This window comes from Momordica charantia (genome assembly GCF_013281855.1).
Source record: "Momordica charantia cultivar OHB3-1 chromosome 3 unlocalized genomic scaffold, Mcharantia_2.0 BLBB01000003.1, whole genome shotgun sequence".
In the NCBI taxonomy this organism is placed as follows: domain Eukaryota; kingdom Viridiplantae; phylum Streptophyta; class Magnoliopsida; order Cucurbitales; family Cucurbitaceae; genus Momordica; species Momordica charantia.
The window spans coordinates 12,385,133-12,411,817 of record NW_028275161.1 but is presented as its reverse complement, the minus strand read 5'-3'; the positions used below and the strand labels follow the sequence as shown (position 1 = coordinate 12,411,817).

Here is a 26,685-nt window from a genome sequence, read left to right as displayed (position 1 = left end):
TCTACTTTTGGTTTATTCTACTGGTTCGTTTTGATGTTTAAACCTTTAAGTTTTTGGTTGAAGGACTTTGCTACTGATTTGATGTTGATGTTGATACCCAAGAATAATATTTAAACCTTTTAAGAATGACATTGTTGCTGATTTCATTTTGATATTTAAAAATTAAAATAAAACTTAATTGTACTATTGATATATGTAAACGATGTATACTTGATATATCACTGATATATTATTGATATACAGAAAAACCCTAAGTTTCAGTTTACTTCTAATTTCTAATTGATTTCTCATTCATAGTAATTTCGAAAATCACCATTGACCACATGCACGTTCCTTTCAAGTCTTCTTTCTCATTTTCAGTAAGTATCAAATTTTTTTCTCATTTTCCATGCATGCCAATACTTACTAATTTTTTTTGATAAAAAAAATACAAGACAAATGGTTAAAGTACGTAAAATAGCGATTTAATATTATACAACTGATATAGAACTGATTGACTTCTGATATACTATTGATTTACTTATGATATACTAATGTTGTCAGATATACTCCTGATATATATGTGATATATGTTTGATATATAATAACGAAGCAATAACTGAAAAGGGTAATTTGGAAATATTGAAAATTTTAAAATCAAGATTTTCAAAAAAATGCTATATGTGAAAATATAAAAAATATATGCTATTTTGTTTATATGCTATCCCCTATAATTAGTTTGATGTTTTACCATATGCCAGAGAACATTAGAGCAAGTAAGTTAAGCTTTGTTGGAAAGCAAAAGCTATTTCACCCAATAAAAGAATATTAAATGAATCCACAACAGACACTACGCCAAGCTCAACTCTTGTCCATCTCTAACCATATTTTTGTGGAATGGTATGAAAAGAAAAGAGAGAAAATGCAGAAGCAATCCCGGGAGAGGAAAATAATAAAAAACAATAAGAAAAGGGAAGAAGTAAAAGAGATTCCATCTACCAAATTGCTTGGGGAGAATTAGCTTCACAACAAACTCCTAAATTTGTCAAATGCCACCATTCTCATAATAAATTATAATCATATTGTTAAATAAATTAAACAATAAAATTCACCAATTTCAGACTTATTATAGTGGAATAAGAAAATGAAGAGGTCCTTTCCCGGTGTTCTTAATTTCAAGAGCTACAAGACACCCGAAACTGAACCTTGCACACATTTGCACACCAGACAGAGAATAATGCCAACCGCCACAACCTCTCCGGCGAATCGGCAATAAAATTCTCCTCCTACGCGTCGACGGATCGAATCTCGCAAATTAATGCTTTCAAACCTTGATGCAATGATATAAAGGAATTTGATCAGCTCCAGAGATGCAAGTTTTGTTCGTCTCCCCCAATCCCCGATCGTTGGGAATCTCCATTCTGGTTAAATGGCAAATGATAAAGAAGGTGTAATAATACGAGAAGTTTGTTGTTATGCTCCACCTTTGCATCATAATTATCTGCAGAAAGTCAAGCAAAAGAAACACAGAGCACAAGAAATAGAAACATACTTCACGGCTACGCAGTAATTAAAATAAACAGAAGAGTTTCGGAATGATTTACTATTTCACGTGAAGTAAAATAAGAAAAATTAACACCAAGGAAAATCACATACAGCACACTATAAAATTTTAGAAATTTTATGCGCATAGTTCTTGGAAATATTCTAGGGAGATGGAATTTATGAAATAATAAATACAAACTTATTAATTTAAATAAACAACAACAAAATATAGAGAGAAGAAAAAACTTTAAACTTTGGATTGAGGCACGTTCTTAAATATTGTCCATAGAGAAGATGTAGCCTCACTTTACTGAGTTATTAGGCACTCCACTCCGGAGATACAACAATCCTTCAAGAGATCGTATGTAGCAGCTAAGTTCTCTTACAAATACACAATTGCTTTGTATGCTCAAAATCATAAAGTTCAAAACCAAACTCTTTGTATTTTACAAAAAACAACTCGTGAGAAACTCTGCTACAAAGCACCCTCCCTTAGATGCTACCTTTATAAGGAAGCACCCCTAAAATTGGAAAGTATAAGTTTAACAAGCAACCGTCACTCCCTCCTATTTATTAAGAAAAGTCGATTGACCAAGTTAACGGAGGAAAGTAACATAACAAAATAAAAATCTTTAAAATTTTCGAGCTTCCCTACACTCATCTGTGAGGGGTGAAGTTCATCCCCAATCGTGTTGGTGGTCGTGGCACCTCAGCAAAGTAGATCTCGTCACCAAGTAACCTCTCCTCTCTGCTTATTACTATCTCTATGAAAGGAAAAGGAAAAGAGAGAAGGAAGTAAAAATTTACCTAAGGAAATATGGTGCAAGTCTATAAGAACTCGAAAGCAAATGCGCGAATGACAGCAAAATATTGGGAAAGTGTAAAACAATTAAAAGTAAGACTCCAGCCTATGGCCCTATGTATAGATAATGAAAGTCTTACTTATTGAATTTCCAAATCCGAATTCACCCCGGTTCAATTTCGAGTTATATGGGTTTCGGGAACTTTCTGTAAGTTGTGGCCAACAACTTTGAAGTGCTTCCTCTAGAATCACTTTCACTCATCCTTCATACCGCTCTGCCATATTTGAGTTCCATTCTCCCATGCTTAAAATTGCCTTCTTTAATTTGTTCTCCTTATAATCATATTTGATTTTTGTTTTTCCTTCTATTTCTAGGTTTGTAGGCCTCTGGTTTCTCTGGTATATCCCATATGAGTGGTAGCCTCTTAAAGAAGTTTAAAATAGGGTTTCTGGAAAGAAAAATAAAAACTAAAAAGACACCTGATCGGACAGATTGAGTAAATTTGGTTTTCTTACTGCTTAACAAAATAAGTTGGTTTTGCCCCAATCAACTTGACCTGACCTAGTTACCCTCTTAGATATTTACATCAATATTTTCATAAAATTGAGTTCTCGAAATTTTCATCAATATCGAAATCTTAAATTAAAATCACTTTTAAGGGTAAGGATTTAAATACATAAGGGGTATTATAAAATTAAAAAGCAATTAAAATAGAAAAACGAAAAGGAGTGTTGCAGTCTGAAATTTTTTTTCGATATTAGCGATCAAGTGACATATTATCTTGTTTGGGGAAGGGGAAGGCCGAATGAAGCATAAATTCAAAAGAAAAACAATAATCAAAAGGGAATCTCTTCGATTCGGTTTCGGGTTTAGTTTTCATTCAATCGATTTTTTGAATACTCCAACTTTAAATTAGGTTAAGTTGATGAGAGTAAGTACACGGAAAAATCTAACAAAATGGTAAAAAATACTTTGAATTTAGATGAACTAAACACGTCAGACAACAAATGCTTAGTCTTCCAAAAACATCACTGATTATTAGAAGTGTACTTCTAGTTTACCTCAAAAACATCAAATAACACAACCCCCAAAGCATAATAGATATAAAATACCTATTACCTCTTCTAAAATTAAGTCCCTAATTCTCGCTCCCGTCTTTGTTTAACTTAATAAAAAAGTACAGCTTTTTGAAGATACGACATAGAGCACACCATCAAGTTGATCACGAATCAAGTTTGTTTATGCAAGGATATGCACAACAGTGTATTTCAGATTGCAGCTCGAACTCGGCCTCCGGACCGATCTGAATACTTGGGCGGACCTGCACAAAAAGGTGAGCACTCCGACGATCAAGTCAGTATAGGTCGGATTCCCAGTTTAGTTCGAGGTCAGAAATCATCGTACCTGATCGTGGAGTGAAGTCCTCTACTTATGGGTGGTAGTCCCGCTAATCTCGCGACGGTTACACCCGGTAATCTCGGGACCGTCAGTTACACCCGGTAATCTCGGGACCGACGGTTATACCCGATAATCACGCCGCTGACAGTAGCTCACATCGGCCCCCACCGAGCTTCCCGGTAGGTCGGACCTCGGCCAGGTTCACCTCGGCCCTCATACTTAGCATCTGTCAACGCTAGTGGTGGTGATCTCGGCCGTCCGAGCTGGGCATGACTCATGAGTCATCTTGGAGCACCAATAGGGGTCCTCCACGCGTCCAGGGTATTCTCTTCCCCAAACATTGGCCCCCTTTCTGTCTGGTCCGATCTCGACCTGGCAGAGAAGTTCATTCGACTTGCTTTGGACGCGTGGCGACTTCCTATTCGTGGGAAAATATAACCGTTACGGTAGATTTATCGTCGGAATATTCAAATATTCCGACGCTTCGGATCTTAGGGAGGATCCTAGCCGCTCGTTGATTACACGTGTACGGTGGGAAAATTTTTCCGACAAGCTATAAATACCCCCAATCCTTCAGGTCATACCTTACGTTCCCTGAATTCTTGGAGTTCGATCTAAAGGTAGCTCGAACCCTTGGTAGGTCGGTCTCTTCCCTCACTTTCTCTTTCGAACGTAGTTGCATGTCGTCCTCTTTTAGCAGCAACTTAGGATCCGATGAGGATTTAGCTCGTAGGTTAACTTTTGATGGTCTTGTAGGAAAACGAAAAAAGAACAAAACATAGGCATAAACCAACACCATGGGAAGAAAAATTTTACTCACTTCTTGCGTATTCAGCGCTTCTCCAGGTAACTGAAACTTAATAGAACGTGTAAAAACTTCAAAGGCTTGAGAAAGTGCAATTCCGGACATAATGCATGCTGCCGGAGCAAGTACAAGCATAAGACGCACCTGTAGTATCATCCAAAAATAAATGTGTTAAAGGGCAGATAATGTGCATTAAATGATTAAAACTTTATTTTGATGTCAGAAAATGGTTCTTACCATAACTCCAGAAAAGTACACTGCTGTAGCAATGTAGAGGATTACAAATGAGCTAGCATCAGATAACGGTGAAAAGCATGCCTACCAAAGGTAGAAGTTTAGGTAACATTTCTGATGATTGGAACATTTAGGAAAGATAAACAACTAGTCTAAAAATTACATAACTTACAATGATACCAGCTGGAACCAAGAATGCCAAAACGTTGATGTCCATAAAGTAAGAAGGCCAAGTAGGTGGTTGATGCTCACTAACACTAGCAATTATCGGTATGTACTTGCTTGCATAAGTTCTGTTTGATTGCAACAAGATGAGATAAATGTGAAGAGTGCTTCAGGAAATAACAATAGAATAAGATATTGCATCATTTACTTAGAAACACTTTCCCATGCCAACGGTACCATAGATTCCTGAAAATGATAAAATTTTACTTCCAAGAAGGAAGGGGGGAAAAAGAATAATTTGAAATATTGAAGTGTTAAAGTGGAACATAAGCGCACATCTCACGTTTTACATCCCAATAACTCAAGGCTAGACGAAGACCAGAAAAACAAATAAAGTTGGCAGGATCAACTATGTAGTTAGATATGATAGCAGCCAAGAGATTAGATCTACCAATTTGCGTCATTTTTTATGAAGGACTAAATCTTAACCACACCACTATCACATATGATTCATTCAACTATCACAAAAATTCTGTGATAAAAGCAACATGATTCTGTGATAGTGTGATCTGGTTTCTTACGGATCTAGAAGACTCAAACTACGCCCACTCCACCCCTTGGTTGGGCTGGAAGCTACAAGAGCTATGAGAACCGCAATGACTGCACAGCAAACTGCCCTGAGGAATAAATAATGAAGTATGGAGGTCAATTGCATATTCCTCCTAAAATGCTCTCAGCAGTGGGGTTTGGGGGCTTTTTTTCGTGTGTGGGTGGTGGTGGGGGGATAGAAAGCTTACAGCCCAATAGATACTACAAGAGTCACAGCTACTTTAAACATTTTCTGGGAGAGAATTCCTTTGATATAATAAACAAGAGCCACCACATGGATAATGATGAAAACCTGAAAACAAACCAGGAACGGGAAGGAAACAAGTCGTGAACAAAAAAAATATATATGTATTTTTTTTTCTGAACAGACTAAACAATTTCATTTGACATTGTCACACATTTATTAACTATTGAGACAGAGAAAATATAATAATAAACTTCAGCACTAATAGCCATAAATTTTCTTGTTGCTATTTAAAAATTTATTGATCTTCTTTAGAGTTCTTGCAAAAACCCATAATCTAGAATATTTATAGTTTAAAGCTGCTACAAAATTGATGTACTCCACAGTCCATTAATAACAAGCTTAAAAGGAAAGTGCAATTGAATCCTTTAGTATACCCCGTTAGTCATAAGTAAGCCCAAGGCAGTATGAAACTAAAATTTGAGAACTAGAAAATTTACCAAAAATAATTAGACACCGTTAATTAAATTACCAGCAACAATACTAACCAAAAATGATGCAAAATGTTCTGATGTCATCACCGCATTAAATCCAACAACAGGCACCAGTGCAGCCAACAATGTTCCTAAGACAACCTGAATTGTGAAATCAATAATTTTAAGACAAGCTAATGAATCTCGAACAAACATTAAATTTGACATCAAGGCATTATGTTTTTGCAGTGTTAGATTTCGTTTCAATCGGTTAAAATCTAAAAAATTCACGGGGAAAAGGCACTCCAAGTTGAGACAGTCAACACTTACAAGAGGAGCATATGCAATGTACAATCGAGGAGAATAGCGCCCAGTTACAATGCACAAGAGTGCATGCATTGGAATAAGATTAATAATGAATGTGTAACCTCCCCAAGAGCAAACCTGAATGGAGAGGGAAATGAAGAAATAAATAGATAGAAGAAGAAGAAAAGAGTAAAGACAAAAATGAATAAGATAGGAATGCAAACAAGATAAATAAGAAAATAATTGTAAAATGATGAAGCACAAATAAAGATACCAACAGCACCAGTAGACAAGTCTTACCATGTAGAAATATGCAACGGCATTTAAAGTGGCATAGAAAAGGGATCCAGTATTCAATGTCTGCATTTGTAACCAGTTCAGTCTATGGTCAAGTAGATTATAATAAGATAATTCAAATAAACCCATGCACCAGTAACTCAATCTGACTACAGCGAAGCAACTCCTTTGGTACAGTATTTGAAACAATAAGAATATGCATGCCTCTATTCTTAACAAATTAAAATTCTTCTTGTATGGCAAAAACTTACCTTAATATAAAGATAGAAAGTGAAGATCAGAGCAAATATAGCTACAGCTTCATTGTCATAGCTGCCGGCCACAGACCGCGATATGTATGATGGAACCTGTAAAAAGATGTAGCGGCCACTAAACCATATATTTTCACATCTATACATTTCAAAGTTTCAGACGAGCACACAATTCTTAGTAGATAAGCATGATGCTAGAGATGCACTGAGGTCAAGCAGCCTGCACGCATGGAAGATTCTTTAGGGTTTGTAGCAAAATTACATTAGAACTTGGTTCATGCGAAAGCAACGCAACAAGTACAAGTCATGTTGACTGTTCCACTAAAAAATAGAATGATAGAAATTGGACGTGGATCAAACTTGGGAATGAAAATGATAGTCACCTATTCTTAATGGCGGTATTTTCTAAAAGCCATTAATTACGGGTAAGCACTTCTATCAGAAACACCCCACTCTCAAAACAAAGACATACTGAGCCTGACGTGGCTACAATAAGCTGATTCAGTGTGTCAAATAAATTATTTGAATACAATTTTAAGTTACTAAATGTAGGGAAATTTCAAAAGGTTAGTGTTTGATGTTATTGCGATAATGGTCAGTAAAAGATTTAAGGGGTCTAAAAGTGGATTTTACAAATATCACTGATGTGTAAATACCATGGCCAAAAGAGCTGCAGCTGTCAGTCCAGCACCAGCGCCTTTAACTTCCTGAGAAATAACACTGGGATTATTTTGACAAATCAGAGAGCACAGCATGTGTTGAAAAAATGTGGCCCGTTGCAAGAATCCAAACCTTTGTTAACAAGTAAGTTGCCCATGAAGCAAAAGCAGAGAATATGGGTGCAGTAAATACACAAACAGTTTCCACGGATAAAGGAATGTTCAAGGCATTTAATACCCTAGCAAAATGCAATAGAGAGAATATTAGTCAGTATAGGACACTAATAGCAAGGATTGTTAAATTCTTCCATCTCGTTAAGAAGAGGCATTGTAAAGAATGCTTGTCTCCTTTACTGATAAGCAGATGAGATGATAAGAAGGATTGATATTTCTGAATCAATTAAAATAAATTCTCAAATACACACCGCCATAATGTGCCTGCAGTTAATGTGAGACCCGGATAAACGGTTCCACCAATTACTCGCCCTAGAGGATACCTAGAAAATTAACATACAAAACCACTTTATAGCTGATAGGGTAGAAGAAATAGAAGTACAAAGCATGGAGACTTGGCTCCGAGAATTTGCTGCCCAACAGAGTGAAAAAAACTACCAGGTCCGATCATCAAACCAGTTCCAAAATTCATAAATTCCCTTCTTTGAAAGATACTGAAAAGAAAAACACAGAAATCATCTTCCGGTACAACTGGGGGGCAATTATGAGAGATTGGAACGCGATATTATTGAGCAAAGCTAACATAATATGCCCGTAACTCCTAGCCTTCAGCATTATAAAAATCCCATATAAGCAATAAAATGAACAAGACTCGTCAGAAAACAAACCTGGGTAACTCTGTAATTAAAATAAGGATCAAATTCGTGAATAACACTCTCGTACTTTATCACCTGCAATCGTTGCACAAAACAATGTGACAAAAGGCTCGTACCAATATACACGTTCAAAAAGTGAAGCAAAAAAAAAAAGACTCTGAACTCCTCTTTAAACTAATTCTCCTCGTTCCAATTAAACCAAGGAGACAGATGCAGCATTTCAACAAAAAATTAATCTAAACTAAACCATCTATATTAAACAGAGTTTTGTGGTGGCTCTGAATGAAAAATTAAGAGAGCGTCAGATCAAGAAGGCAGGAGAAATAAGAGATCGAAAAGCTTACAGAGAAGAGCCGAATTGAGAATGCGAGAACGCCAATCAAGATGAGAATGAAGAAGGATAGAACATTTCCGAATGCGTGTCTCAGTGTTGAGGCTTTGGGGGAGGGAATTGAAGCCGCCATTGACGGCCAGAATAAGGATTGAGAGTGTCCGGAAGGGGAGTAGGTCTCGCAACTCGCAACTCGCAACTCGCAACTCGCCACTCAACTGGAAACGAACCAGAGAGGTACAGACGACTTTACAAACATGTATTCCCGAGTCTTAAGTCCCCAGTCCACGTCTGGATTTGGAACACCTTTTATTTTTATTCCTATTTTTTTTTAGAAGATTTATTTCAATATTAATTAACCAATAACAATTGCGATTTTTTTTTTTTACTGAATTGCGATTTTTTAAATAAAAATTTCTATTTCTATTTCTATTTCTAAAATGGGTTATATCCTTATTTTGTCCTTTAATTTTAATATTTATTTTATTATTTTAATGACAATTTTGTCATTTACCCCTCTCAAATTTCACTCACTTTTCTATCTTCAAATTCCATTAAAAATATATTAAAATAAATAATTAGATGCATTCATAAATGAAAATGAGTTGATAAAAATAAATCTTTAAGGACAAAAATGTGAAAATTATAATATAAAAATGTTTTGTCAATTTATTTTTAGGAAATAATAATAAATGTATAATATGATTAAAAATATCTACTATCTTTTGACAATTTATTTCTCTATAAATTTTTAAATTCCCACAACTATAAAATGACATTTTTTCAGTCACTATAAAGTTTATTCCTATAGTCCATTTTATATATGTATAGATGGACAATACAGATGATTTGAGCTATATTTCTTTTTTCTTTACTCTTGGTTTCCTCTCAAAATATTTTAACCAATCACCCATGAAATTTGTATAATTTTATTTTATTTCATTCTTACAATTTCCTTTGACATTATCAACATTTTCACATTTAGCCTAACTGTTGCTATCAACGATAACTTTACTGTAGTCACAATAATCAACTACTACCACAATTTACCTAAGATGTGATTACATTCGTTGCTCCCATAAAATGAAGTTTTCGTTATAATTTGTAACGATGTTATATTTTTTTTTTTATATTTTAAAATAAAACTAAAAATTTCACGGTTGTTAACTAGTCATTAATAAAAGGCTAACACACGGATCAATTACTTAATAAAAAATCAATTTAGTGATTTTTGAAATCTTAAAAGACAAAAAACAAATGTAGGGTTTAAAGACCAGAAAGATAAAAGAAGATAATAATAATAAAAATAATAATAATAATAATAAAAGTTAATCCAAATTTTTTTTATTATTAAACAGCTCTAAAACTTATGCCCAATTTGATAACCATCCGTCTTTTACCATTTTATTTTAAAATTTTAATCTATAAATACTATTTTCACCTATATATTTTAAAAACATTTTAAAAATCAATAGCCAAACTTACTTTTAATAGTATATAAAAAGTAGTTTTAAAATAATATTTTTATTTTTAAAACTGACTACAAATTTAAATGTATATCTAATAATAGTGAAAAACATACCAAATAAGTTGCAAAGAAATTAATAATTATTATCGGACAAATCTAAAGCAACACGCTTCTAATCTCAACTCAAACCACATGGACAAGGATAAGGGGAAGCGAGCTCATTGGACCCCAACTCGAGCACACCGATTCAAAAGGCTGAGCACACCTACCATACCAGAGACAACTAGAGATTAGGACGTCGATACCCTATGCCTGAATCGTGATACGCTCTATAGGTATCATCCAGGATGTCGTTGCGCCCCCTCCTGTAGCATAAGAGGAAGGCGAATGTTGGTGGTTCCCACGACCCCTGACACAACACTCCACCCTCTTTGTCTTTGAAGGGATGTGATTCCCGGAGCGGAAGCAGATCTTCGTTGCTGATTTTCGGAATACAAAATTGAATTTCAAAGAAGGAAAATGCAGGGGAAACCAAATACCTTTGAAGAACTTTTCTTTTACGGTTTCCCACGAACACCACCACTACGTCTTCCTCGCTATCCTCTTGGGTCTCGGGATCGTGCTTGTGGTAGCACCTTGATCGAAGAGAGGGAGAGATTGAGAGAATTTTGAGAGAAAATGATGGGAGTTTTTTTTTCTGTTCTGTAAAAAACTCTCCGTTAGTTAACTTTTGTTTTTCACACATGCATTTCAATTTCAACCACTCTACTTGCTGTATTTTCTTCAATATGTCTTTCTAAATTCCCGTCTCTAGCCCGGTTATGGATAGTTAGCCTTTTATTTCTAATAAGGGTTGCTAAGAAGTAGTGTTTTTGCTTTCCATTCATTGCTCAACATGTTTTCCCAAAAAGTTAGGATTTAGAGAAGGCCACTGTAAGTCTTAATAAGTCAATACTGAAAAGGTTGCTTATTTGCATTGTTGAGTGGTTAAACCGAGGAGAGGAGCGCCTTAGACATAAGGGTTCCGCTTAAGTAGCCTAGACATAGGACCTTAACCCGAGGTTGCGACTATTTCCATCCTAAAACTAAGATATCTCTCATAATAGACATATTAGGGAATGTCTTAGGACTTTGAACTTGCTTAGACATAAGTCAAGTGAGAAGCGTAGTCGTTGGTTTCTAAAGTAAAATGCATATTGTCCTTAGCATGTCCTTGATTCTTTGTTGGCTAACTTGAAGTAATTCGGGCTAGGTTTTATCATTATAAGTCCAAATCCCAAATCCAAAACCATTATTTGTGACCACTTCCCATTTTACAAGAATCACTCATTTCAACATTCACTATTCTTTAAAACTTTAGAGTTTGGAAATTATTTAGAAGTCCTTGAGGATCGATACTTGGATACTCCATCCATTTTATATTACTCTGACACGTGTGCGCTTGCATCTATATAATTGTTACCACGCTTAGTGCGTGCGTTCAGCGTAACCCCACCAGTCAAGTTTTTGGCACCGTTGCCGGGGACTTTAGTTTTAAAATTATTTTCAAATTCTTTTAGTTTTTATTTTTGTGAATTGTTGTTGGGTGTAATTTCTATCCACCGTTTTTGTTCTATATTTTTGGTCGTTTATCTCACAAGGGTAAGTTAAAGTGCATGAGCACAAGATCTTTTCTTCTACCCCTTGACCCTGAGATTGAGCGGACCCTTCGAAAAACTCGAAAGAAGCAAAGACTTCGAAAACAACTAGAAAAGCAAAAAGAGAGAGAAGGTGAAATCAGTCCTGAAACTGAGGTAGAGAGTACGAGCACATCAATGGCAGATATTCCACCTCGTGATCCGGTTGATCCACCTGCTGTTAACGGTAATATGAGGGATCATGCAAGAAATGATGAATTCAACCATATCCAGATGGCGGACAACAGAGACGTGGCAATGCGAGAATATGCCGCCACGGCTTTTCAGAACTTTGATTCAGGGATAGTCAACCCTATTCCAGCCCACGCAAACTTTGAGCTTAAACCAATGATGTTCCAAATGTTGCAGACAATTGGACATTTTGGAGGGCAGGAACATGAGGATCCACATGATCATCTGAAATCATTCATTCAAATTGCAAATGCATTTCGATTACCTGGTATAACAGACGATGCTCTTAGACTAACACTTTTTCCATTTTCTTTGAAGGACCATGCTAGAGCATGGCTCAATGCATTTCCACCGGGATCCATCACCACATGGGGGTCGTTAGTGGAGAAGTTCTTAACAAAATTCTTCCCACCTACTCGCCACGCTGATATCAAAGAGGAGATCATCTCCTTTAGACAGTATGATCGTGAACCTGTTCACGAGGCGTGGGAAAGATTTAAAGAACTAATCAGGAAATGTCCGAACCATGGCTTGCCGGCATGCATCCAGATAGAACATTTCTTTAGAGGTTTAGATCATCCTATTAAGATGATGCTAAACAATGCTGCCAACGGAGCCTTTACAAAGAAGACATTCAACGAGATAGTCGACATCCTAAATGACTTAGCTTCACACAACGAACTATGGTGTTCGCAAAGATCTAGGGCAGCACCAAAGAAGCAAGATCCAGCTGAAGTTTTGGCTCTGGACATTGCGACCTCGATGCAAAAAGAAATGGTTACAATGAACCAGAGGCTGAAAGAGATGGCATTGGGAATAAAAAATCCATTAGCCACACCGATACAACCTGTGCAGTCGGATTATTGCACTCCTGCCCCTGTTTGCCAAGTCAACGATCTCATTTGTTCATTTTGCAGTGAAAATCATATTTATGATAATTGTCCACATAACCCTGCTTCCGTTTTTTATGTAGGACATGGGAACAATAGGAACTTTAACCCATATTCGAACACCTACAACCCAGGTTGGAGGCACCACCCTAATTTCTCATGGGGAGGTCAAGGAGGTTCGAGCGGTTTTAATCAAGGGCAGAGCCAGCAGAACAAGCAGCCCTATGTTCCACCTACACAGCAATACATCCCGCCGCCGCAACAGCAGTACAATCAGAGAACACAGACTCCACCAGTTCAAAATAACAACTCAAATCTTGAGAATATGATGAAGGAGTACATGGCCCGAACCGACGCAGTGATACAATCCCAAGCGGCATCAATGAGGAATTTCGAGACCCAATTGGGACAGCTCACCAATGAATTAAAGAATAGACCACAAGGTTCTTTTCCAGGCCATACTGAATTACCAAAATGAGAAGGGAAAGAACAGTGCAAAGTTGTCACCCTTAGGAGTGGACTGGCATATGATGGACCAACAATGCCAACAACAGATGTACAGATTCCGTCCACTGAACCAACTGTAAAGATACCAGAGAATTCAACAACACCAGGAAAAGAAAATATTAGAAAAGGTAATGAGGACACCCCGAGTGTTCCTCCACAGGTACAACCTTCTTTTACCCCTACTCCCCCGTTTCCACAAAGATTAGTTAAGAAAAATAATGATTCCCAGTTTAGAAAATTTTTAGATATTTTAAAACAATTGCATATAAATATACCATTAGTAGATGCTTTGGAACAGATGTCAAATTATGCTAAGTTTTTGAAAGATATAGTTTCTAGGAAGAAAAAATAGGAGAGCATGAACTGGTAGCCATGACAAAATGTAGTAGTGAAGCTGTAGGCAGCCCGCTACCCATGAAGTGTAACGATCCTGGCAGTTTTACCATTCCATGTTCCATAGGAGGAAAAAACTTAGGCAGGGCATTATGTGATCTAGGCGCTAGCATTAATCTTATGCCATTACCAGTTTTCAAATCTTTAGGCATAGGAGAAGCTAGACCTACTACGGTTACCCTCCAACTAGCAGATAGATCTATCATAAGACCTGAGGGAAAGATAGAAGATGTTTTAGTCCAGGTGGACAAATTCATTTTTCCTGCGGACTTTATTATTCTAGATTGCGAGGCAGACTTAGACGTTCCCATTATTTTGGGAAGACCATTTCTAGCCACTGGGGATACAGTTTTTAATGTGAGGAAGGGAGAAATTACAATAAGGGTAAATAATGAAGATGTTAAATTTAACGTTCTAGACGCCATGAAATTACAAGGAGACTTTGAAGAATGCTCTGCTATAAATAGCTTGAATCCTGTTATGTTTGATGAGTTTTATGACTTGTTAGTTACAGAGATTGAAGAAGAGCTTGATAAGATGGCAGAAGGACCGGAAGATGTGACTAATCCTATTGAAAAAATACAAAAAGAAGAATGCAAGTCGTTACTTCCGTCCATAGTGGAACCACCCACTTTGGAGCAGAAGCCATTGCCGTCGCATTTGAAATATGCGTATCTAGGGGATAACGACACTTTACCAGTTATTATAGCTTCCAATTTATCACCTACTAATGAATATTCTTTATTGCAGATTTTGGAGAAGCACAAAAAGGCCATTGGATGGACGATAGCAGATATCCGAGGGATAAGCCCGGCCTTTTGCATGCACAAAATTCTATTGGAAGAAGATGCTAAGAACTCTATTGAGAGTCAAAGGCGGTTGAACTCGAAGATGAAAGAGGTTGTAAGGAAAGAAATTCTTAAATGGCTTGACGCCAGTGTTATATACCCAATATCCGACAGCAGCTGGGTAAGCCCAGTACAGTGTGTACCAAAGAAAGGGGGTATAACCGTGGTGGCCAATGAGGAGAATGAGCTCATCTCAACCCGAACTGTGAGTGGGTGGAGAGTTTGCATTGACTATCGCAAACTCAACAAGGTAACGAAGAAAGACCATTTTCCTCTATCGTTTATTGACCAGATGCTCGACCGTCTGGCAGGTAAGGATTTTTATTGTTTCTTAGATGGATATTCGGGTTATAATCAAATTACTATTGCTCTAGAAGACCAGGAGAAGACAACATTTACGTGTCTGTATGGTACGTTCGCTTTCAGGCGAATGCCCTTTGGACTATGCAATGCACCCGCGACTTTTCAGAGGTGTATGATGGCCATCTTCTCTGACATGGTAGAAAATATTCTAGAAGTTTTTATGGATGACTTTTCTGTTTTTGGAAATTCTTTTGACGTATGTTTAGTTAATTTGGAGAGAGTCTTGGAAAGATGTGAACAAACAAGCCTAGTCCTAAATTGGGAGAAGTGTCATTTCATGGTACAAAAGGGTATTGTTTTGGGTCACAAAATTTCCAAGCAAGGAATAGAGGTAGACCACGCTAAGATAGACATCATTTCAAAGCTACCTCCTCCCACAAATGTTAAAGGGATTAGAAGTTTTTTAGGGCATGGGGGATTTTGCCGCCGCTTTATAAAAGACTTTGCTAAAATTTCTAAACCTTTGTGTCAATTGTTAGAACATGATAGACCATTTGTTTTTGATGATGACTGTTTAAAATCATTTGAAATGTTGAAAGTTGCTCTAAGTTCAGCCCCTATAATTATCGAACCTAATTGGGATTTACCTTTCGAGCTCATGTGTGATGCCAGTGATTATGCAATAGGAGCTATGTTAGGACAACGTAAAAACAAGATCTTGCATCCTGTGTATTATGCTAGTAAGACTCTGACCGGTGCACAACTCAATTACACTACTACTGAAAAGGAACTGTTAGCAGTTGTGTTCGCCTTTGATAAGTTTAGGTCTTACTTAATAGGCACAAAAGTCATTGTTTTTACTGACCATTCTGCTTTAAAATATTTATTTGCTAAAAAAGATGCGAAACCACGTTTGATACGGTGGATTTTGTTACTTCAAGAGTTTGATATTGAAGTTAGGGACAGGAAGGGTACTGAAAACCAAGTTGCTGATCACCTGTCTAGATTGGAATCCCCGCTCTGTGATGATGGAACTGTTATACGTGAACAGTTTATTGACGAGCAACTCTTGCGAGTTGATTCAGTTCCGTGGTATGCCGATATAGCAAATTATTTGGTAAGTCGAATAGTTCCTTATGAGTTCAACAAGCAACAGGTAAAGAAATTTCTAAATGAAGTTCGATTTTATCGTTGGGATGAACCGTTTTTATATAAGCTAGAACCTGACAATATCTTACGCATGTGTGTAGCAGAAGAACAGCACGAGGCGATATTAGACACTTGTCATATGTCTCCATATGGAGGACATTTTGCAGGACACAAAACCGCAGCCAAAGTTTTGCAAAGTGGGTTCTTTTGGCCCACTCTGTTCAAAGATGCACATAAGTTTGCCCAGGTTTGTGACAAATGCCAACGGACAGGTAATATATCTAAACGCCACGAAATGCCTCAAACCCCGATCCTTGAGATTGAAATATTTGATGTGTGGGGTATAGATTTTATGGGTCCATTTCCATCTTCTAATGGTAAGCTTTATATATTGTTAGCAGTAGATTATGTTTCGAAATGGATACAAGTCATTGCAACTGCTACTAATGATTCTAATGTTGTCACTCGTTTTCTGCAAACGCACATTTTTACGCGTTATGGAACCCCGCGTTGTCTGATAAGCGATGGGGGGGCTCATTTTTTGAATAGGTCTATGCAAAAGTTGTTGGCTAAATACAATGTGCGTCATAGGGTTGCAACAGCATATCATCCTCAGTCGAATGGGTTAGCCGAAATATCTAATAGGGAGATAAAAAACATTTTAGAAAAAACTGTAAATCTTAACCGTAGGGATTGGTCTTTGAAGCTTGATGATTCACTTTGGGCATATAGGACAACATTTAAGACTCCCCTCGGTATGTCCCCCTATAGGCTAGTCTTTGGAAAAGCATGTCATTTGCCTATTGAGCTAGAGTATAAAGCATTTTGGGCTACTAAGAAATTAAATTTTGATTTGTCGGCTGCAGGTGAAGCGAGGAAGTTACAATTGTTGGAATTAGAAGAACACAGGCAATTTTCTTATGAGAATGCTAAGCTGTTTAAGGAAAAAACTAAACAGTGGCATGATAGGCGTCTTCGACCGAACAATCTTCAAGAAGGTGATCTGGTTCTGTTATTCAATTCTAGGTTGAAACTTTTTCCTGGGAAACTTAAGTCTAGATGGTCTGGTCCCTTTCAAATTTTTAAAGTCTACCCATATGGGGCAGTGGATCTAGTTGACTCTAAGGGAAGTATTTTTAAAGTAAATGGGCAGAGACTTAAACCGTATTTTGGAGAACCAGTGGATAGAGGAAAAACCTCTATTCAACTTTCACGACAATAAATTTTTGCGAACAATGTTTTTCCTTCTTATCCGTTTTTGAAAGAACAAAAGTAAAGGAAGAAAATTTTTGTATCTTACATTCATTTTGTTTAATTATAAAAAGTTTTGCTTATTAAGAGAATGTTTTTGAAAACGTTGAAAAAAAAAAGAAAGAAAAAGAAAATTACGCTGGCGCCTGGCGCCTGCCCTTTGCGAAAAAGAATCACGCAGGCGCCTTGCGCCTGCCCTGTTTTTCCAGCATTTCGAAAATTATTCTTCCTTCGTGATTTGGGTTTCAATTTCGAATTTTATGGGTTTTATTTTGGGTCAAACATTAATCCTTTGTGATTTAAGTTTCAAATCTCTCCTTAAACTCAAAAATACTTCAAATTAAGAGAGATGCCCCAATTGTGGAAGAGAAGAATATTCGAAGAATTATCGCCCCATGCGCTACAAAGAAGGGAAGGTACTGGGATTTCTCCTACATCGGAGATCCGTCGTCTTCGAGAGGAGAACCAACAGCTGCGAGATCAGGTTCGAGAAGTCGTGCAACATATCTATAACTTCAGGGCTTCATTGGATTTTGCGGTTTAACCTTCATGGCCTCCAGCGCTAGCTGCTATCCTTGGTCATCCATCTTCCAGTACCGACACTGATCCTAGTCCACAACCTCCGACTTCATGAAGGGGAGGTTCCTTCTTTGCTATTTTTTGTGTATTACTCTTTTGGTTAATGACGTAGTTTGCATATTCTAGCATTACTACGCATGTTTTTGTATTGATTATGTTTCGAGCTCAGTTGAAGCATGTATAAATTAGTATCGTTTATCTTCTGATCACTTAAAGTATGCCTTCACTTAACCTTAGTTTAGCTTTTCACATGCCTACTTTGAAGCATCTGTGTTGTGCATGTGATTTCATGTCGATGATGATTATAAGAGATTGTTGAGTTTTTTGTTCTATGCCTGACTAAGCTTTGAGCTATTTCCTTCGTTTATGTGATAAACTCATTTTCTTTTATGTCTTTTTGATCTTTACAAACTTTAAGCTTTTTCTTTGCCCCTATATAGGAAGTCCTTGTCCTTTTTACTATTAAGCCTTTTTCATCCGATGCAAAAGTCTTTTCCCAGTGAGGAAACTGTCTCTCTTAAGTTTGGGGGGGACAGTCGTTATTTCAGAAAGATAAGGTGTTATTTATATTTGAAAAATCATGCTATTTTCTTTTGAAAAAGAGTCAGTTGGAAAAACAAATGCTATTACAAAAAGAAAGTGTTGAAAAGAAAAAGAAAAAAAAACACAAAACAAAAAAAACAAAAAAAAAATTTGCAAAAGAGTAAAAAGAGTCTTGTTAAGAGATAATAAGAGTGGGGAAAAGACTTGTGTTAGAAAGAAAAGAGTGGTAAAAACAATGAGAGTTAAAGAAAATGTATTTATGATTTCCGAGTCCTACTGTAGACACCCATTTAGTTTTAGGTTGGGTGTTGACTTTGAAAATAGCAGTAAGGATGGTGATAAGTGACTTCGTGTTTCTCATTGTCGTCGTCTTTCTACGAGTAGCTGTGGTTGAAACCGATGTTAGTGTGTGGAAACCTCAGGGGCTAGTAGCCGGTCATTCAGATGTAAAAGTCCTAACGTAAGAAGGGAGTGTGCAGATTCCTTAGGGGTATTTGAGAACGTTTTCTGTTTTTGAAAGGAAAAAGGATTTTGAAAGAGAAAGTTTTTATCATTTCAAACTTGGTTTATAGTGACTAAGCTTACAAAGGCAATAGAATGGTAGGCTTTGACATCTTTTCCTTGAGACAATTTATGATTGAACATCTCGGTTGCTTTTGCTTTTCCTTGTCCATGTGTTAGAAAGTTGATTAAAGTTGCTAAGTTTTGCTTGAGGACAAGCAAAAAGTTAAGTTTGGGGGTGTGATTACGCTTGTTTACATGCGTAAAAAGAAGGCTTTAGATGCTGTTTTTACTATGTTTTAGCTTTGTTTCGGACTTTTCTCGGTCATTTGAGTTCCAATTCATGCAAAATTCATATATGATGGTTTGTGGTTGGCTTATATTGTATTTATGACATTTTAGGACCATTTGGGAGTGAAAATTAATCAAAAGAAGCAAAAAGTCGGAAATACCTACATAAGAGGCGCCAGGCACCTGGGAAGGCTGCAGAAAACAGTTTTTCTTCCAACTTTGCCCTTAATGAAACGCGTCTTCCAATGCGTTTTGGTGGTTCCAACCGATGCATACGTGTAGAAGAAGTGTTCCACTATCAGTTTGAGCACGATTTAGTCAGTCAAAGATGTTGGAAATGGGTGATTCACCATCGTTTTAGGACCTACCTAACCAATTCTGCACAGCTATAAATTGAAGCAACTTCTCCACCAAATTCATCAAGCCTTGCTTCCTTCTCTTGATCATTTTTTGTGTTTCTTTGTTGCTTTCTAAGTACTTTTGAGTTGCTTTCATTAGTTGCTTTTGGTTTTTAAATCCCGAGCACTTTACATTCCTTTATTGAGCTTTGTTTTGTTTCCATTTGTACTTAGTTATTTTCTACTTATTCAAATATATAAAAATCCAGCACTTTGCTTATCTTCCCTTTGCCTTTACTTTATTTTTAGTCAAGAGAGTTGTGTTTTTGGAGGAAAGAGCACGTGACACTCCCCCTTGCTTGAAAGAGAAGGGCGAAGCTCTCAATCCCGAGCAAAACTCTCCGTTAGTTAACTTTTGTTTTTCACACATGCATTTCAATTTCAACCACTCTACTTGCTGTATTTTCTTCAATATGTCTTTCTAAATTCCCGTCTCTAGCCCGGTTATGGATAGTTAGCCTTTTATTTCTAATAAGGGTTGCTAAGAAGTAGTGTTTTTGCTTTCCATTCATTGCTCAACATGTTTTCCCAAAAAGTTAGGATTTAGAGAAGGACACTGTAAGTCTTAACAAGTCAATACTGAAAAGGTTGCTTATTTGCATTGTTGAGTGGTTAAACCGAGGAGAGGAGCGCCTTAGACATAAGGGTTCCGCTTAAGTAGCCTAGACATAGGACCTTAACCCGAGGTTGCGACTATTTTCATCCTAAAACTAAGATATCTCTCATAATAGACATATTAGGGAATGTCTTAGGACTTTAAACTTGCTTAGACATAAGTCAAGTGAGAAGCGTAGTCGTTGGTTTCTAAAGTAAAATGCATATTGTCCTTAGCATGTCCTTGATTCTTTGTTGGCTAACTTAAAGTAATTCGGGCTAGGTTTTATCATTATAAGTCCAAATCCCAAATCCAAAACCATTATTTGTGACCACTTCCCATTTTACAAGAATCACTCATTTCAACATTCACTATTCTTTAAAACTTTAGAGTTTGGAAATTATTTAGAAGTCCTTGAGGATCGATACTTGGATACTCCATCTATTTTATATTACTCTGACAGGTGTGCGCTTGCATCTATATAATTGTTACCACGCTTAGTGCGTGCGTTCAGCATAACCCCACCAGTCAATGACGTGGAGGGGGCTTGACCGAGGAGGGATCACTAGTCGAGTTAGTGAGGATAGAGGGAAGGGTCGTTTGGTACGAGTAGCGTTGGGATTTATTTTATTGCTAGGTGTGGACCCAAGGAGCGATTTTGTTTTCTTTAGAACTATTTTTTTTTGGATGTTGTTGTTAAACGCGTCACTGTTGTCGTTGGAGTTTAGGTGTACGATTGTTTTATTTATTTAAGAATTTTAGCCACTGAGGCGGACATGAGATGTTTTTTTGAAATTGCCGACGGAGAGCGAAGTTTTGACAATTTATAAAATTGATATTTTTGGTGGAATTATGGGAGTCGAAGCTTTATTTTATTTAAATTATTTCCCAGGGGGTTGGTTATCTCGTGTTTAGAGTTAAGGCTAGACAGGTGGATTATTTAGCATTACCTAGGATGGTATATAACATCTTGGGGCGTTACACTAACTTAGGCATCGGAGTCCGTGTGACTGAGGTCACATCGGCTTAGATCGATTTGGTTTTGTAGGTATCAGTTCCCTTATCATCGAGTTAGGTGTGTGCGAGAAGAAGATCCGGAATGTCAAAATCCACGCATCAACAATTACAAACTTTTTGTTTCAAATTTATTAATTAATTATTACTTGTAAAATTCGAATAAATTGTTAAAATAAAATACATCAGAATAGATAGAATAACATAAACTAAGATTCATTATAACTTATTATTCTTTGAATTAAAAATATTTCTAATATATATAGTTTTTTTTTTGTTATAATTCATGCTCACTAGTCATGAAGTCTTGCCCGTCTCAATGTGGGATTTCAACTCTTTCTCTGCAAAGTAATTCAGTCAGTAGAAAAGTAATTAAGATGTCCCTCCTGCAAATTGAAACATTTCTATGTCTTGATTTTCAGTCTTTGCATAATCTTTCAGGTCTTTAGATATTCTCCTTACCTTGAGACCATTTTAAAAATCATGAAACTCTCTCCTAGAGTTGTGGGGTTACTAACGATTGTGTAGGAATAATTTGTTACAAGTATTGAAAGTAACCAGCCTTACGTTTGTAGTACTGGAGCAAAGAAATATAACATGAATCTTCATTTGGAATATTTGCAATTTCCATGCTTACAGTTAGAAAAATAATTGTTAGATTAATTTTTTTTATAAAAAGTATAAAAAAAAGTAGAAAAATATTATCTTACACGGTGCTTCAAAACCATTTTCATTGTTTGATCCTTTCTTTAAAAAGAAAAAAAAACTAATAATTTATTTTTAAAATAAATAAAACATAACTCAACAAATGAAACCCAAACTTTCAGTGTTAAATAAATAAATTTAGAGGTAGACTATATTCAACCCTTTAAAAAAAAGTACAGAGAGAAGTAAACTCTACAAAATTACCGACTATCACATTTGGACTTGGTTTCAAATTTGTCTCTGTGCATTTAAAGGAAAAAGTTGGCTCATTAAAGTTAGGGAGGAACTTCCTACATAACTCTATTAAATATTTAACAACTAAAACAGAAAAAATATTAAAAAAATACAAAAAATAATTAGTGTCAACTATTTAATGGTATTAAGGAGCAAAATTTTTCTTCTTAAAAAAATACTTCAATCGTCTCCATAATCTAGATTTTTTGACTTAATTCAACTTAGTTCGTGATTTTCTTCTTATTAATTTAGGTAGAAAGTGAGTGGATGATTTATGTGCAGTTGAATGAATTAGTCAGACTATATTAGGAGGTTGAGTATAAATTATGAGAAAATGAGTAGATTATCTACACGTGAATGTTAAAACCCGTCGATAATAAATTACTTACATGATATAATACTTGGTAAGCTACTAAATATTTATAGTCCACGGTAGAAAAGTCGAAACTTCTATCAATTTCTTAGAAATTTAGAGGAGGAATTAGAAAAATTCCCTCTTTTAATTAAATGACCTAATTTTCTCCCTAACCTTCTATTAATTCACTAGGCAGGATAGGAGAGGTAAATTTATTATTAAACAATTTTAACATTTACCATAAAATAAATAAGTCATTTCGCACCTAGCTTAATGAATAAGTCTTGTTCATCCACACAATTGACTAAAACATATTAGAAAAATTAATTAATTAAATTATGGAGTCAAGGCACCGACCTTAAGGGAATACAGATGTAAAATGAAACGACTTTTTGTTTTTTTTTCTAGTGTTTGTGGTTCGCACGTGTGGGCCCCAGGCGGCTGGACTGGAAATCCAAGTCTTCGTGTGGGGGCCCACTACCCCCACGTGCGCTCTGTATTCCGTTCACACTCACTCGAAGTCTCTCTGTTTGACTTCCCACTGCTTAAATCCAAATATGGATCAAAAGAGGTGTCTTTTTTCAATAAATTTCAGCTGCTTTTTCTTTTGACGATATTGGTATCACTTGTGTTGATTCTCAACTAAAAAGTTGATACTTACCTCTTGACGTGGAGTAGATTGAGTATCGATATGGATCTTATCCAGTGATGGGAGAGGAAATTGTATATTTCTCCGTTAAAATAATAAAGTTGTAGTACAAGATTAAATCAATCGGAATATTCATTCATGAGAAGAAAGAAGTGGGATATTTCCCTATTAAAATAATAAAGTTTAAGGTCTCAGAAATACTCTATAGAATGATGGATAAAATAAATCAAATCTCTCATTGAAATGAATGATTCACTTTGAGTATGAGTTGGTGTAACTCCAATAAAACTATATAATGGAAGGAGTTTAAAAAGAAACTTTTTAATTATTATTATTATTAATATTTTGGTTGGAAGTTGAGTTTAGAATAAATGTTTAATCAGATAATTGTTTGTAGGAACAAGTTGTTTTTGTTGTTTTCTTTGAGGAAAATCAAACTTGTTCTATATCATGTTCTTGTGAAGTGACTGGTCAATGTTTGGGAAAACTAACTTGATAAGAAACATTGAATTTAGAGATGGGAAACTGATACTTCTTTATCACCATCATGAAATTAAATATTTTACGAGATATTGTTGAAATTGGTAATTGAATGATTGATTTGATTAAAAGGGTCTCTGGTTAGAAAATTTTAAAGTAAAAGTATTTGGTAACCTTTTAATTTCTTATTATTTTTTGTTGTTTAGAAAATTTTTCAAAATTTTGTAAAAATATTGGAAAAAAATTAAGTTTCTTGTTTTCTGCTTATAAAACATGAATAAAAATATTATTTTTTCATTATCTTCGCTTATAATTGCATAATAAAGTTTTTACAAAATTAATTTGGATCTTTTTATCAAATATCTTTCTATTTTCTTTTTGAAATGAACCAAAAAACAAAAAAGCAGTAAATATTTTTATTTTGACATATTTTTATGAAACAGTTAATATGGTTAAAATTAATTTTCATTGGCTTTTTCCTAGGATTCACAATATTGTTTAAGAGATTAAGTAGATTGAAGTTCAATTTACTTTTATTTTCTATTTATAATTGTTTAGTTTGTAATGCTAACTTCACTTTTTTTCTAGCATATGCAACTTGTTAGAGTTTATTTACTTGTTTTTTCTTTAAACGTTACTTTCACAACTTTTCCTTGTGTGATTCCTTGGACAACAAAAGAACTATATCATACATAGATACGACTTATCTTGGATTATCTACTTATTTCTCGTTATTATCTTGGAGCATCTACTTATTTCTCGTCATTATCTTGGACTAATTTTAAAAATAATGTTATTTAAAAATAAATCCAAAGATGGTTGAGTTTAAAATTGATTAACAAAATCAGACGTTTTTTTAGTACAACAAAGAGATGGAGAAGTTCGAATTTATGATCTCTTAGCCAGGTACTGGTGCCAATTACCGCTGAGCTAAGTTCATGTTAGTAAAATAGGTGATTTTTGTTCATGTTGCTCTTACATGGTGTCAAAATTTTCATAGTTACAAAATATAATTTAGGGATATTGAGGCCAGGTATACCTTTTGTAAAAAAATAAAAAAATAAAAAAATTGAGGCAAGGTGTACCCATTTTTAAGTTCAATTCTATCATGTCAATGAAATAAAATTGACCAATAGAGAAAATTCTATCATGTCAATGAAATAAAATTAAGAAATAGACAAGAAGATGAAACAAAACTTGCATCGTAATTTATGAGAAAATTATACGCGCTTGAACTTTTAATTCCATTAAATTACACTTTAAATTGAGACAAGTGTTGCAATCTTCACTTTAAACTTTAAAAGATGTAATAATTTTTGCACCATAATAATTTTTCATTTGAAATTTTGTTCAAAAAATATTATCATATGTGTCAAATGAATTATATACAAAATTGGCCGGACTGAAAAAATGACATTATGACTAATTTTTCTTTTAAATTTGTAAGTTTGGTAGAGTTATTTTATTGTCAATTTTGTGCATTAGTAAAATTTAATTGGTGCAAAACTTGATTTCATTAAACTTGTGAGTTTTTTAGAGTTTTTTTTTTACATTATTTTTTGTTTTAAATTAATGGGTGAATTGTTGACAATTGAATAGATAGTAAAAGTTATAACACCAATCCCAGTTTATGGTTTAATTTGATGAGTAAAAATTGATAAATCTTACCAAATTTAAGGGTGAAAGATTTTTTTTCCCCATATAATTTTAGATGCATTCATTATAAAAATGCAGATTAAGTAATATTTAAAACTAAACTATAATAAATCATTATATATGACATTAGTTTGTTTAGTACAAATGGTAAAATTTCTTGGAAAACAAATAAGAAAATACAACCTTACATATACATTGAAATTGAAATATCTAACTAGCTTGCTAAAATATTATTCTATTTATAAAATTTCATTTTTTTCTTAGAAATTAAAATAATTAAACAAGATGACACAAACACGTTTTTAATGTGGTTCAGTTTCTCAACCTACTCACAAGGCCACACCTATAGAATAAGATTAATAATCAAAAGTTAGTACAGTTTAGAATCAAAATTGAATTGTGCATAAAATAACTCCCTTCTTAAATCATGCCGCAATACTTGATCGACTCCTCTTTCAATTGGATCTTTTCAAACAGAAACTCCTCTTGAGTTGTAGACCACCGCTTGAACTTCCTTCAACGGTGGATGAGACTTGATAGAAATCTCACAAAAGAAAAATAACTCACAGAAGTGTACTTATCGAATTATATAAACAATTCTCTCTCAAAATTTTACACCTTAAACAATACTTGAACAATTTTGAGAGAATACACAAACTTTGCTTGGTACTCCTCCCTTTCCCTTTATATGTTTCAAGACTATATAATTAATAAAAAAGAAAAATTGACATGAGAAGGAAAGCGAATTTACCACGAAACCACAAATCCTCTGTAGACACCGTATTTGGTCTAGCTTATTTTTAATTTTAATTTTAATTTATATTATTGTATTTTACTTTATTGAGTTTTATTTTAATTAAAAAATAACATAGATTTACTTTATTATTAGTTTTAATATAAAGCTTAAATTAACTAAAATTAAAATGTTAGATTTATTTAAATGTTTAATTTTATTAATAAGAAAATAAAAATGGTTTGTTTACATTTTGTTTTATTATTAAAATAAAAAATAGATAAATAAAAATGATTTGTTTTTAAGTAAATAATTTTATTTTAAAAAGATTTTGTTTTAATTAAATAAAGATTTTATTTTAACAAAACCTTTGATTTTTAACCGTTTTTCCTCTTTCATTTTTTCC

At 34.9% G+C, this 26,685-nt stretch overlaps 1 protein-coding gene and 1 non-coding gene across 7 annotated transcripts; both read right to left on the bottom strand.

The window, feature by feature from the left end:
• Nucleotides 1–1,020: 1,020 nt before the first annotated feature.
• Nucleotides 1,021–9,155, bottom strand: LOC111025784 (dolichyl-diphosphooligosaccharide--protein glycosyltransferase subunit STT3A). 6 transcript variants are annotated; one of them, XM_088121709.1, is made up of 16 exons: nucleotides 8,883–9,155; nucleotides 8,551–8,613; nucleotides 8,321–8,376; nucleotides 8,134–8,205; nucleotides 7,842–7,947; nucleotides 7,706–7,756; nucleotides 7,050–7,145; nucleotides 6,802–6,861; nucleotides 6,526–6,639; nucleotides 6,271–6,357; nucleotides 5,727–5,830; nucleotides 5,511–5,606; nucleotides 4,937–5,057; nucleotides 4,768–4,848; nucleotides 4,546–4,674; nucleotides 1,021–1,480 (listed from the first exon to the last, which is right to left on the bottom strand). In XM_088121709.1, exons 1-16 carry the CDS (start codon nucleotides 9,000–9,002, stop codon nucleotides 1,304–1,306), a joined length of 1,533 nt encoding a protein of 510 aa, XP_087977835.1. In that variant the 5' UTR covers nucleotides 9,003–9,155; the 3' UTR covers nucleotides 1,021–1,303. The 6 variants fall into 6 exon arrangements, 5 of the variants coding, with proteins under 5 accessions (XP_087977835.1, XP_087977837.1, XP_087977838.1 ...); XM_088121711.1 differs by having other exon boundaries at nucleotides 1,021–1,400; nucleotides 8,883–9,154; XM_088121712.1 differs by lacking the exon at nucleotides 1,021–1,480 and adding an exon at nucleotides 1,948–2,288 and having other exon boundaries at nucleotides 8,883–9,154.
• Nucleotides 9,156–12,631: 3,476 nt separating this feature from the next.
• Nucleotides 12,632–12,738, bottom strand: LOC148212402 (small nucleolar RNA R71). Its single transcript, XR_015790000.1, has one exon. It is a non-coding gene; the product is annotated as a small nucleolar RNA R71 (small nucleolar RNA).
• Between the last annotated feature and the right edge of the window lie 13,947 nt (nucleotides 12,739–26,685).